We start from the raw sequence: 12,775 nt of genomic DNA on the forward strand, positions 1-12,775 counted from the left end.
TATTTATAATGAATACATTTTTTTGGTGTACTTTTCCATGTGCAACATGTAATTGATTAGGGATTGAGAGCACACTTACATTTATTTTTTTACTTACTTACTTATTTACTTATAATTTCTACAGGTTTGGTCCAACCTGCTTAAGCTTCAGTGTCTTTCATTATCTGTTTGGCTTTCCAGAACTGACCTTCACATTGTTGGTAATTTCCAACTATCTGTCCTCATTCAGTGTGGATTGCTTTACTCTTCCTGTGTCAGTAATGTGGGGACGTCACTGAACTCTTGACCTTCATAGAGCACAAAGTTTCAAACACACCTGTATCTTCTGGCAGGCTTTTTCTTGACATAGTGGGACATGACCCTAGCCATTCCCTTCAGCTTAAAGACGAGGCCTGTGTATTGTAACCCTGCTGTGTGTTGCATAACAGTTTCAAGGGCAGAACTTTTTAATCATCGGCGTGGAAATGTGAGAGCGGGGCCAAAGTAGGAAGAGGGTCACGTGACCGGCGATAGAACCGCTTCAAGACCGTGTTGTGAAACTGTAGCCTTTCTCTTGTCCAGACGCTTTATTAGGCTGGATGGTCACAATCCTTCTTTTATCACTCATCAGGTCTGCTTTTCATCAAGAACAAATTTATCGTCAAATCACATCGACGGAGGGTTTTCATGTAATTTGACTAGCTGATGTGGTGATAGAGACTTCAGAGCAACATTAGCCAACATTATTTCAGTGGAAACACACTGTTCCAAAGTTGTGTGAAAGGTTATTGAGATCTCCATTGCGGAGACATTTTCATCAACTTTATGCCAAACAAAATTTAGCTTTAGATGCTACAGGCAAAAGTATTGTTTTTTTCCCCCAGTCTTATTTCAGACTAGTGAAAATAAAACATCCCAAACACATATTTAAGTGTTTATTTTATTACACTTTATAAAGTTGTGTATGTAAAATGAAATTACAATACATACCTGTAAAGTCCGTTTTCAGTCAGAAATCAGCAGCTTCACACACAGCAAACTTTACATTTTTATTCCCATCTTTATTCTGAAAGCTTTTAGAGATTGGTTTATTAATATATCATTTTATTTCAGTTGATGTTTGTAAAACAAAAGATAGATCCAAAATCCTCTCTATAAAAACCTTTAATCTGTCAACAAGATGAAACAAGAATTTTGAACCTGGCTTTATCCAATGTTCATATTTCTGCTCTGGAAATGTATGCTAACGAGTGCATATTTAATTAGATAATGTACATTTGCATATTTAAAAAACTTGTTATAAAAAACAACTGTTTTAATTGTACTGTGATTGATCAACTGTGGAACAAATGTGCATACTATCCATCCTAAATAGTATGTGACATTAGTAATTAGTACTAGGGTGGATAGTATGCACATTGGGACGCAGGGCCATATTTTTCAAAACGTTTTATACTTCCTAATAAATCCTGTCTTTCCTAGGTGATTCTGGGGTTTGTATGCGAGGTGGACTACAAGCTGGTGGCCAAGGCCATGCGAGACCGTGTGACGGCCATCAAGCGCCAGCGGGAAAAACATCGCTGCCTAGCAGAGGAGCAGCAGAAGAAGAAGAAAGAGGAAATTATTGAGGAAGAGCCTGAGCTGTCATCGCCCAAATCCACGATTCAAATGTCTGAAAACCCCGCCCCCTTTCCTGTGCAGGCCCCGCCCACTCCTGGAATCCCTGAACCTGTCAGTGGCTCATCGGATTCTGGGATTATCGGGAGCTTCCCACCAGAGCCAGAGGAACCGGAGGCCGATCAACACTTCCACATCCACCATACAAGCTGCTCCTCAACAACCTGTAAGCACTAGATCTTTTGCTTCATCATGTTTGTGTGATCACAGAGTAGTAATAGTCCGATACATCAGTCAGATGGATATATTTTTGGTTCATTATTGGCCATTGAAAACCCCACATTGATAAACCTCTATTTTAGATGTCTCTTCGCTCCCCTGCACAGGGTCAAGATGTTCAGTAAGCCTCACATAAACTACCCTGTGCAGTGCCCTAGTTTTCCTGAATGTTTCTTTCACGCCGTGTTAAGAGCAGCAACTCTCCGAGACCGGAGAACAGCATGGCACAGTCAACTGACTCCACAAATAAACTCTTTTTAATAGCCAGTGTGTGTATGCTTATCGGGGAGGGTGAGGGGTCGTGTACAGTTAGCAACTTATGCAGTTTGACACACTTGGAAACTATAGAAGAAGGGCAGTGTAATACGAAGCACTAGATTTACCGAATTTTTATTAACTGTAATATTTTCCTACATCATGTGTATCGTATGTCTTCTCTATGTTGATGTGTTAATAGTGAGCCATGGTTATTATAGTTAACTAAAACGAAAACCATTAATATAATTTCCGTTGCTTGAAATAAAACAACTGAAATAAAATTAAATAAAATAAAATAAAATTATTTTATATTATTTTATTATATGATTATTTTAATTTATTTCAGCTAGAAACACATTGCAGTGGTATTTTAGTATTGATATTTTATTACATTTTGATTTTTTTTAATATCTATGTTTCTCATTTCTCTTTTTCATTTAGTTTAACTTGTTGTTTTTAAATAACTAAAACTAAAACGGAAATAAAATGAATAAATGGTAACACTTTAGTTTGGGGTCCAGTTCTCCGTTTTAACTAGTTACTTAGTTATTAGCATGTGTACTACTACAATATTGACTGTTTATTAGTACTTATAAAGCACATATTAATATTATGGTCATCATTCTGCAGGAGCAAATTCTACATCCCTTAATTAACAATACCTAAACTTAACAACTACCTTACTAACTATTAATAAGCAGTAATTAGGAGTTTATTAAGGCAAAAGCAGTAGTTAATAGTTAGTTAATAGTGAGAATTGGACCATAAACTAAAGTGTGACCGAATAAAAAAACTAAACTAAAACTAAAAAGAAAAAGAGAGAACACATTATTATATTGTGTGCTTGATTTAGTAAAATAATAGAACTAATTATTATATCGTGCCCACGATTAACTTAAAACGAGGGAACAAATTGATAAAACGTCGCCACTATTTACTAAAACTATAAGAATTCTTAATTCGTGGCCACGATATATATAAATTTTTGTCCGCCATGTGAAATAAAATGAACAAAATTCTATACAGACATATTTATAGTCTTTTTTAAATGAATTCATACTAATGAATTCATGAATGATACTAAAATAGCACTGCAGTGAGTTAGGCGCAGACGTTTTGCCATGTTGTTTTCGATATTTTTTATATTATTCTTATTATTTTATAAAGAAATAAATAGTGCATTTAGAGGTGAATATTGTCTACTAGCATGAAATCCCCTCAAAATACAAATTATTAAAGAATCAATATTTTGAAATAAAATATAGTACTTTCATTGCGTAAAACAGCGTATTGTCTTTGGTCTGTTTTGAGCCCTGAGTGAGGTATTACTAGAAGGTTAACAGTCTGATTCTGTGTTTCTCCAGCTGACTGTGAGACTGATGGAGATCTCAGCCCCTCTGGTTTACAGGATGGTCCCGAGGCTTCAAATATCAACACCAGCTGCTCTCCGCAGGCCACGCCCACACAGGCCACGCCCACAGAGGCCACGCCCAGCACCACTCCACCAATCCCAGCTCTCCGTTTCCCCTCAGTGAGTTTATAATGACAAAATTGGCCTCACTTAATGACGAGTTAAACGTAGGAGACCCATTAAAACGCAATTTACGAAATTTACAATTGCAGGAAGTCATTATGAACTTGCTTCTTTGATGTTCATTTTTAAGTACTTCATGTATTCCTTAATTTCCTCTCAGAGTATTGCCGTGTCGACTAAAACAGAGAGAGGACCTCCTAGCCCTTTCTCCTCACCTGTGGACAGGTAAAAACCTGCTTTCTTGATCCCTCAGCTCTTCAATAGCATCTGTGCCATATTAAAAACACCCACACAGAATTTTGTGGTTTGTGTTTTACTTTAGTGCCAGATGTACTGATGGCTTTGTGCTCAGTCGGGTCCATGTTTTCATATGCAGTCCATCCCCTCCTCTAATCTTTCGTAACAGTGCACATGCTCCACGTCCTATAGGATACTGTTTATACACCACCACAGGGCTCTTGGATGCCGTCCCTAGCAAATGCCTGCCATTACAACATACTTTTCCACTCAAAAGAACTTCACGTTTCTCAGCAGGCAGAGATCTTTCAGAAGAGCCAGAGTCTGCCAAGCAGTAGGCTGGCTATAAACGGTTTTGTGGGCCTCGTAGGAAGCCCAGTGTTTGGATTAAACGGAGGCTTGTGTTGGTAAAAGACCTAAGAGACACAATTAGCTCATAGAAACAAGCTCAGAATGAACTCCACGTCCCATCAGGCTAAACTCGGCAAAGATAAAGCCAATTCAAATACTACGTCTGTCTAGTTCTTTCTCTGTAGCCGTTATATTGGATTTCCAGGAAACAGTGCAGTGAAAACGACATGATTTGAAGTACAAGACAATTGGACATTCAGTACAATTGAGCACACTTCTTTTTCACAAGGGTCCTCTGTGCTGGACATTACTGACACAATGCTAGCTGTGGGGTCAAAGGCTAAATGAAGGACATACAAAAGTTTTGTTAATTCAGACTTGTAAAACCTAATAAGAGGGAACACACAGCACTCATGAAATGCATCATGTTCTCTTAAAAGCCTAATATTAAACAAATAAGGGTGTTGAGATGGTGAGAGAGGGAAATTCCTTCGTGGTTTTCTTCATTTTGTGCTTATTGAACCATTTTCATAGACCCTGCTTTACTTCAGGTCTTCCAAACAACCGTTTACTTAACATGATGTTCACTTTTGTACTTTTATAAGTTTACTTGGTTGTCCAATGTTAGCATAACAAACTTAGTTTTACCAAATGGTGGTGGGCGAGTTACACAGAAGTTTAATACTTGTGGTTAGGTGTTTGTTTAAATCACTTTACCCGAACTACAGTATGAGCAATAGCAAACATCTAGTAATGATACCTGATAATGATACACAGGTATTTTCCTGCAGCTTGGACTGTCATAGAATGCAAAATATAATGTTTTGTCCATAATCTGTCATATAAATGTCCTGATTATGTCGCAGTTATGCTTCAGATGTGACCTCAGGCTTGAGCGATGGCTACGAGGGACAATCAGAGAGGGGGAGCAAGTCAGCGACCCGACGGACAGCAGGGAAACTGTTTAGGCGGAGAACACGGTCCCGCCTGCGAATTACAGGGGTGAGAAAAAATCTGCATTTCATCCGGTCACGTATACATACTCCTAACTAACGGTGGACCGATTATGGGCTTTTTGGTGGCCGGTGTAGATGCCGATATCTTAGAGAACAGGGTGGCCAATAAAAAGTAGATAAATATGATCTTTAAATATTTCATTTTAAATATATTTTACATTATATTTGCCAAATTAAATTATAAATTTACTATAATAACTTAATATTAAAAAGTTATAAATATATACATATGTTAAAACAATTATTAATTTAAAATAATATTATAATATAATTTTTACTATTTCATTTATAAAGGTAGTAAGTGCTGCTATAATATTTATATTATATGACATTGTATTTACCAAATGAAAAATAAATGAAAAAATCATGAAAAAGAACACGAGGAAGCATAACATTACTAATAACTTATTTTGTTATAAATTCTTGAATATATATAATATATAATATAAATGTATTAAATAAATAATATTTATTTAAAATAATATTATAATATAATTATAATTTTGACTATTTCATTTGTAAAGACAAATGCTGCAATGATATTTACATTAATTTGACATTATATTCACTAAATTGAATAAATAGTCAAAAAAAATATGAAAAAATACAAATGAGGAAGAATAGCATTTGCCTTTTTTATTACTAATATCTTTTTATTATTCATTTATTATAATAACAATGTATAGACATTTTAATTATATATTATACAAGTTTAATTAATTTGAAATTATTATTATTGTAATATTATAATATAATTATAATATTATTTTGACAAGTCTTGGAGCTGTCAAAACAAAAGTCCCCTTCCGACAGTTTTTAGCCAAGCAGAAAAAGTAGTCCCCAGTACTGGTAACTAAAAAATGCTAAATATCTGTGATATATTACTTCTGCATTCTACAACATTACTTCAAACCACTGGCCAGTACATGTCTGCACTTCTGTAAAACCATTAGATGATCAATAAATAATGTTAGCAAGGCAAATGGTGATAACTTGCAATGATATTGCATGTGAATTTAAGATGTTTAGCAGTTGTCCATGTGTGATCGTTCTCTGTTTGGGTACGGGATGTCCTCAGTCATTTGTTTCATGAGGAACCCTTCGGGCATACATTGATTAGTGTTCAAAGGGCCAGAGAGATAAACTATAAACACACAGTCAAACACAATTAGCTCAGACCATGACTGATGCACACTTGCACATGCACAAAGAGAATTTTCTCTTTATTTATCCTAGTATGCATAAATAATTTGAATAATCTTGTTTACACAGTTATTGGACTGAATTGAACCAACACTGAACTGAATTGAACTGAATATTGACACTATTATCTTGCTAAAGCTGCTTTGCAGCAGAGTTTGAATTTGCCTCATGTTTGATGAAGTTTTCGTGATTAATTCTGTTACTTTCCTGTTTATTACTGTGAAGCTGCTTTGAAACGATTCTACTGTATAAAGCGCATTTAAAATAAAGGTGATTTATTCTAAAGTATGAGTCTTTTCATTGATGACAAAGTATGAAATTCGTTTGGGGGCGTCTAGAAACCCACCTTGGCTGTATCAATAACATGAATGTCTGGTAATATGCACACAGACACATTTGTATTTTCCATGACAATGATGTGTGTGTTGTTCCCCACAGCTGTCTGATAAAGTAGATCGGGTGGTTGAGTGTCAGCTACAGACTCATAATGATAAGATGGTCACCTTCAAATTTGACCTGGATGGCGACAACCCTGAGGACATCGCTGCGGTAATGGTAGGTGCCTAACATCTTAAAATGCACACATTGACACATTGTCTTTTCTTTCCTTTACCGTGTCACTGCATAAGAACCTACAGCTGGACTCATGTTTCGTAGTACTCAGGAAAGGTACCATTGCATGTTTATTTGTTGAATTTCATTTCAAAAAGCTACTGCCGAACTTTCAAACTAATCATATTTGCCAACCTGCCAACCTCGGGCTGAAAGTATCAGTGTAACCCCAATATTCAGATTATTGGTGATCAAAAAGAAACAAAAAGCATTTCAATAGCAATGGACCCTTTTCACTGATTGTAATGATGAGTTTCCATAGCTATTAACATTGTGAATATAATTTTTTCTTTATATATATATATATATACTTTTTTAAATTATTATTTAACATACATTTATAACACAATACTTTTTGTTATATTATATTGCCATTAAATTTCCGAAAAGTAGTTCAGATCTTCTTTCAGATCATCTCTTGCTCTTCTGACCATCTTTTTAAAAACTCTTTTGTAAAGCAATACAACTGTTTTCAACATTGATAATATAAAGAAATGTTTCTTGAGCGCAAATCATAATATTAGAATGATTTCTGAAGGATCATGTGACACTGAAGACTGGAGTAATGATGCGGAAAATTCAGCTTTGATCACAGGAATAAATTACATTTTAATATATATTTACATAGAAAAGAATTACTTTAAATTGTAAAAAGTATTTAGCAATATTACAGTTTTTCCTGTTACTTTTTTAACAAATGTTGAAATTAATGTTAACAATGATTAATGTTTTAGAAGTGTTTTTGTTATAGTTCATGCTAACTAATAATAGTTCACTCTTTAATAAACACTGCCTTAAATATAAGAACTGCCAAACATTTCCAAAATGAAATGTCAAACCCATCAAGTGAAGCTGACACGACTGTGAAGGTGGTGTTGATGGACTCGATCTACTATACTATATTTGTGTTTTGATCATCGTTCTGAATCCGATCCAGACGTAGTTTCAACAATATTCTCAGCTTTTTGTTCAAAATGTGTGTTTTTTAATTTAACTCACCCACATTCAAGTGCTGATAAAAAAGATGGAATGAAGCTAGTATAAAATGTTTTTGTTTGTTAGTTTAAAAGCAGAGCTGTTTTTCTTTTGATATTTTGCATGTTCAGTTATTCACACAACAATATATTCTGTGGGCCATGGAATTTTGTGAAAATGGTGAAAAATGCATGGAACCTTATTATCACATTTTTTAAATTATTATTTCATAGAAGAGCACAATACATCATGATACACATGCACATTCTAACATTTTACTATTATTGTTGTACATTTCAGAGATATTTTGATATTAAGGCTGACCAGATCACCAACTGTTTCAGACATCTGGTTCTGTTTGTCCCTCATTATAAGATGCAGGAGAGCGGTTGCATTTCTTCTTTTTTACTCTTTTTTTTCTTTTTTCTTTTTCTGATTGAACGTTCGCCCCCAAAACGTATAAAATGTCCCAGGGTTTACACAAAGTTTCATGGACTATTATTTTCTAAATGCATGTTATTGATCTTATTGTGAACAATTACGTCTGTAGGCACTACTACTAACTATAAGTAATTTTGAAACTACTGTACATGTCAACTAGCAGTCATTAGAGTAATAGTAGACTGTCTGCTTAATATCTGCTAACACTTTATTTTGATGCTCCCTCAACAGACTTAGTACTGACTATAGGTAACTTTGCAAGTAGATGTCAACTTATTCTACTAACCCTAGCATGAGTGGTAGTTGACATGTAGTTGCAAAGTTACTTATTATACTTATAATGAACACGTCACAATGTTCCTAATTTAAATAATTCCCACTCAAGGCATGTGCAGAATAAAGCCTGGTGGAGTTAGTTAGTAGTGTGTTGAAACTCATGGTTATGGTAAGGAGCGGGACAACTCCCAAACACGCTCGAAGCGGTGGACCAATCACAACACACTGGCCCAGTCGACCAATCAGAGCACAGTGTGCTTTTCAGAAGGAGGGGCTTCATAGAGACAGGAACTAAACAGAGAGTTACTGACAGACTGGGAAGAGAGGAGCTGCAACAATGGAGAATATGGGGAAATAATAATGAAAACCTATTCTAGTATAGCCCAAAAAACTAAATAAAGACTTTGAAAAAGGCCATAATAGGTCCAATAAATTTGAGTTGAAGGATGAATGGGCAAGAAGAGCAGTGAATAAAATGTCAGAACAACAAAAAAAATGTTTCTTTTCATATCAAAGTATAAATAGAATATAAATGATTTTCCATAAGTTTGATGCTTTGATTGTAATGCTGAGTGTGTAGGAGTGGATGGACGGATGCCTATTGTAAGTGTGTGTGTACGATGACAGGACTTTGTGACTGCATGCAGCTCCTTCTCTCAGATACAGAAGCTCTTTGTTTCGTCTCAGTCCTGGCAGCGCTGTAGTCGCTCCTGGTGTGTTATTGGTCGAAGGGTGAACACCCACTGCTATTAGTGGTGTGTAAAAGCTCAGCTTGTGGACAAACTTAATTAAAGCTCCCTTGAATTAAAAGAGTGTCCACAAGTGCGCACATGCTCAATTTAACCACGTTTCATTTTAAGTAGTCAAGTTTGAATCGCACAGAGAGCCCCCTTGATCCCTGCAAGGTCTACGTGCACTACGTGTGCCCATGCCAGCTTCCCCTCGGCATTCAGAATTGATGGTGCTTCTTAAGTCATGCTTGCTCATTTTGTTTTGTTTATTTCTTTTTTCTCACCCCCTCAAGGTGCATAATGAGTTCATCCTGCCCTCAGAGAAGGAAGGTTTCATTCACCGCATCGGTGACATCATTAAGCGAGCAGAGTCTATGCTGAAGGACTCATCTGGTCAACAAGAAACCTACGGAGCCGCCCGTCCCTCTTATCTTAATGCCGCCAACTCACTGTCTGATTCTCAGGTGAGCCTGCAAGTGAAGAAACCATCCAGTCCACTCACTTTTACTACACACAACCCAATACTCCCAATAAGCTCTTATTTGAATAATTTTTATGAACAAGTAGCAGATAATGGTATGCAATGTTTCAAAGAGGTCTGTGTAACTGAAGAAGAAGATAAATCATGTTTTCAGTTATAGCTGTAATTGAGGGTGTGCGCTCTGTTCGAGAGTTTACACAACCACTATCTTTCAACTGAGTTCTATGTTGTTGTGAGTGTTTTTGTTTGAAAATGATCGGTTTCAGGTTTAATCATAATCTTGAGGTGTGTTCTGTACTATTTTGTCCTGTTCTGGGCAGCACAAAAGAGGACAGTTTAACAATGAGCGACTGCTTTTACATTTCCTCTGATTTCCTCTGCTATTTACAATGTAAATGAACCTTTAATGGAACCTGCATAGTCACAGAACTTTTTCTCCAATCCTACCTCATTAGAAACAACATTGTCAATAAAGTTATATTGGGATACTGGCAATGAAGACTTGCATTGAAAAGTTCTGGTTATGGATGTTGATCAATACATATCAACATACGGTAGTTGCTATATATTTATCAACATCCATAACCAGAACTTTCCAATTTAATATATACTGTATATATATATATATATATACATATATATATATATCTCCCAGCTCCACCTGCCTAGATATGCTACAGATTTATAAATGTCTATTTATATAGCAGCAGCATATCTTACATGCTCACAGCAGCGTGTCTATGTATCTGTTTGCAGTAGCAAGTCCATATATGTTTTTTTTGACCAAATATATTTTTGATCAAATAAGTGCATCCTTATTAAAGCAGACAGGACTTTAAAAACATAAAAAAATTCATAATGATTCCAAAATTCGGAACCAATAGTTTATATGCTATTATTAATCATTTGCTTTATAAAATAAAAGTAAAATGTCCTTAACATATTTGTTATCTGGTAAAAATGTTTTAAAAGCAATAAGGCACTCGAGGCTGTGCTGCGTGACACCTAATGCCCTTTAGCTACAACTATATTCATAGTATAATATGGCTGCTTATAACTAGTCATGCTGCTATAAAAATATGATGAATATTTGTCCATATATCCAAAAAACAGTAACATGAACATTATGGTATTTTTAGCTGCACTTTGTAATAAAACCTTCACTTCGTGTCCCAACTCTGTAGAACAAAATGCAGTCTCGGTTTACTCCAGCCTGCCAGTCAACTGATCTAAAGATATGTCTTAATTAGTACAGAGAAGCAGAACAATGGCTGTTTTATTTGGATTTAGAGATCTATAACAGCCTAATGGAGGCACACACACCCACACAATCATGCATGGTACCCTGAGGGTTGCGAAACCAGCGCTCAAGAGAAGTCCGCTGGACCCGGACCAGTTCCTGATTACAACCAGCCGCGCAAGAGTAGCTGCGTCCCAGACCTCCTCCCTGCAGGCGTTAGATGCTCGTCTCTAGAGTCTCCAGCGTCATTCGCTCAACAGGCTCAAAGCTGGACTGTAAAGGCTTAGAATATGACAGAATGTAACCCTCGTACACAAACCACAGGCTTCTTTTCCAATAACCAGTGCAGCTGTGGAGTTGAGACTGAGAGAGTTTATGCAGGTTTGTGTGTATGAGCTGTTTTGTCCTGTCGCAGTGCCATAGAGAGTGCTTGTTGTGTTAATTATTGCGCAAGTCGTATGTAAAAAGTCTGTTTCTGTGTATGACTGCAGTGGAGCGAGCTGTGCAGGAGCTGGGACAAGCAATTAGACTGCGACTGCTCTTAACCTTAATTAAACTTAAGCACTCTGTCATTAAAGAATATTACACTAATAAATATACCCTCAGGCTCAAGTCAATACTATTACTCTGTTCAGTTCTCAAGCAATTTAAACATTATGCAATAATGAAATAAATGACAGGATTAAAAAGTATTTCATAAAATGGCTAACAGGATTATGCTTTATTTGCTTCCAATGTGATTAAAACTAATTTTTTTATTATTATTAAATTTTGGTTTTTATTATAGGTTTATATATAATAGCACCGTGTATAATCGTAGTGTAAAACACTTTAATTTAATTTCTACTTTCATTCAGCAAGGATGCATTAAATTGTGACAAATGGGACAGTAAAAACATTTATAATGTTACAAAATATTTCTATTTCAAATCAATTCTGTTCATCAAATAATCCTGAAAAAAACCTATCACTGTTTTCACAAAAATATAAAGCAGCAGAACTTCTAAGAATTGAACATTTATAATAATCAGAAATGTTTCTTGAGCAGCAAATCAGCATATTAGAATGATTTCTGAAGGGTCATGTGACACTGAAGACTGAAGTAATGATACTTAAAATTCAGCTTTGAATCACAGGAATAAATTACATTTTCAAAACATGTTAGAACAGAACACAGCTATTTAAAATTGTAATATTATTTTGCAATATTACAGGTTTTACTAGATTTTTATTGAATAAATGCAGCCTCTGTGTGCACAAGAGACTTCTTTCAAAATCACTAAAAATTACATAAATTGTTTCTCATAATATGGCTAAAATAAAGCCATCCGTTTCAAACAGGGTCCCCCACTGTAAATGAAGCATATAGTATATGAGAGTACATTTATAATACATTACAAACTGTTTTTCCCTTTCAGCCAAACCTCCACAGTCTGGCACGAGCTCATTCCTCTTCCTCTCTACCAGGTAAGCTTGCATAAACTTTACCATTGAGTATTGATGAAGTAGCTCTTTCAAATCAGCATCTTTTTCACACGTATACAT

The 12,775-nt window shown here is 35.6% G+C and overlaps 1 protein-coding gene across 2 annotated transcripts in view; it reads left to right on the forward strand.

Moving 5' to 3' along the window:
- wnk4a (WNK lysine deficient protein kinase 4a) overlaps positions 1–12,775 on the forward strand; it is a 74,819-nt gene that overhangs the window by 48,474 nt on the left and 13,570 nt on the right. For both annotated transcript variants that reach the window (XR_013201267.1, XM_077224640.1), the window contains exons 8-14: positions 1,462–1,822; positions 3,498–3,664; positions 3,828–3,892; positions 5,122–5,257; positions 6,913–7,029; positions 9,803–9,973; positions 12,649–12,697. Coding sequence is in view for 1 of the 2 variants with exons in the window: in XM_077224640.1 (XP_077080755.1) it covers positions 1,462–1,822; positions 3,498–3,664; positions 3,828–3,892; positions 5,122–5,257; positions 6,913–7,029; positions 9,803–9,973; positions 12,649–12,697 (1,066 nt within the window). In the remaining variant the exon portion in view is untranslated. The remainder of the gene's footprint in view (positions 1–1,461; positions 1,823–3,497; positions 3,665–3,827; positions 3,893–5,121; positions 5,258–6,912; positions 7,030–9,802; positions 9,974–12,648; positions 12,698–12,775) is intronic.

Source organism: Siphateles boraxobius, unplaced genomic scaffold (assembly GCF_051911475.1).
Source record: "Siphateles boraxobius isolate OS27281-9 unplaced genomic scaffold, OSU_SipBor_1 90, whole genome shotgun sequence".
Classification (NCBI taxonomy): Eukaryota; Metazoa; Chordata; class Actinopteri; order Cypriniformes; family Leuciscidae; genus Siphateles; species Siphateles boraxobius.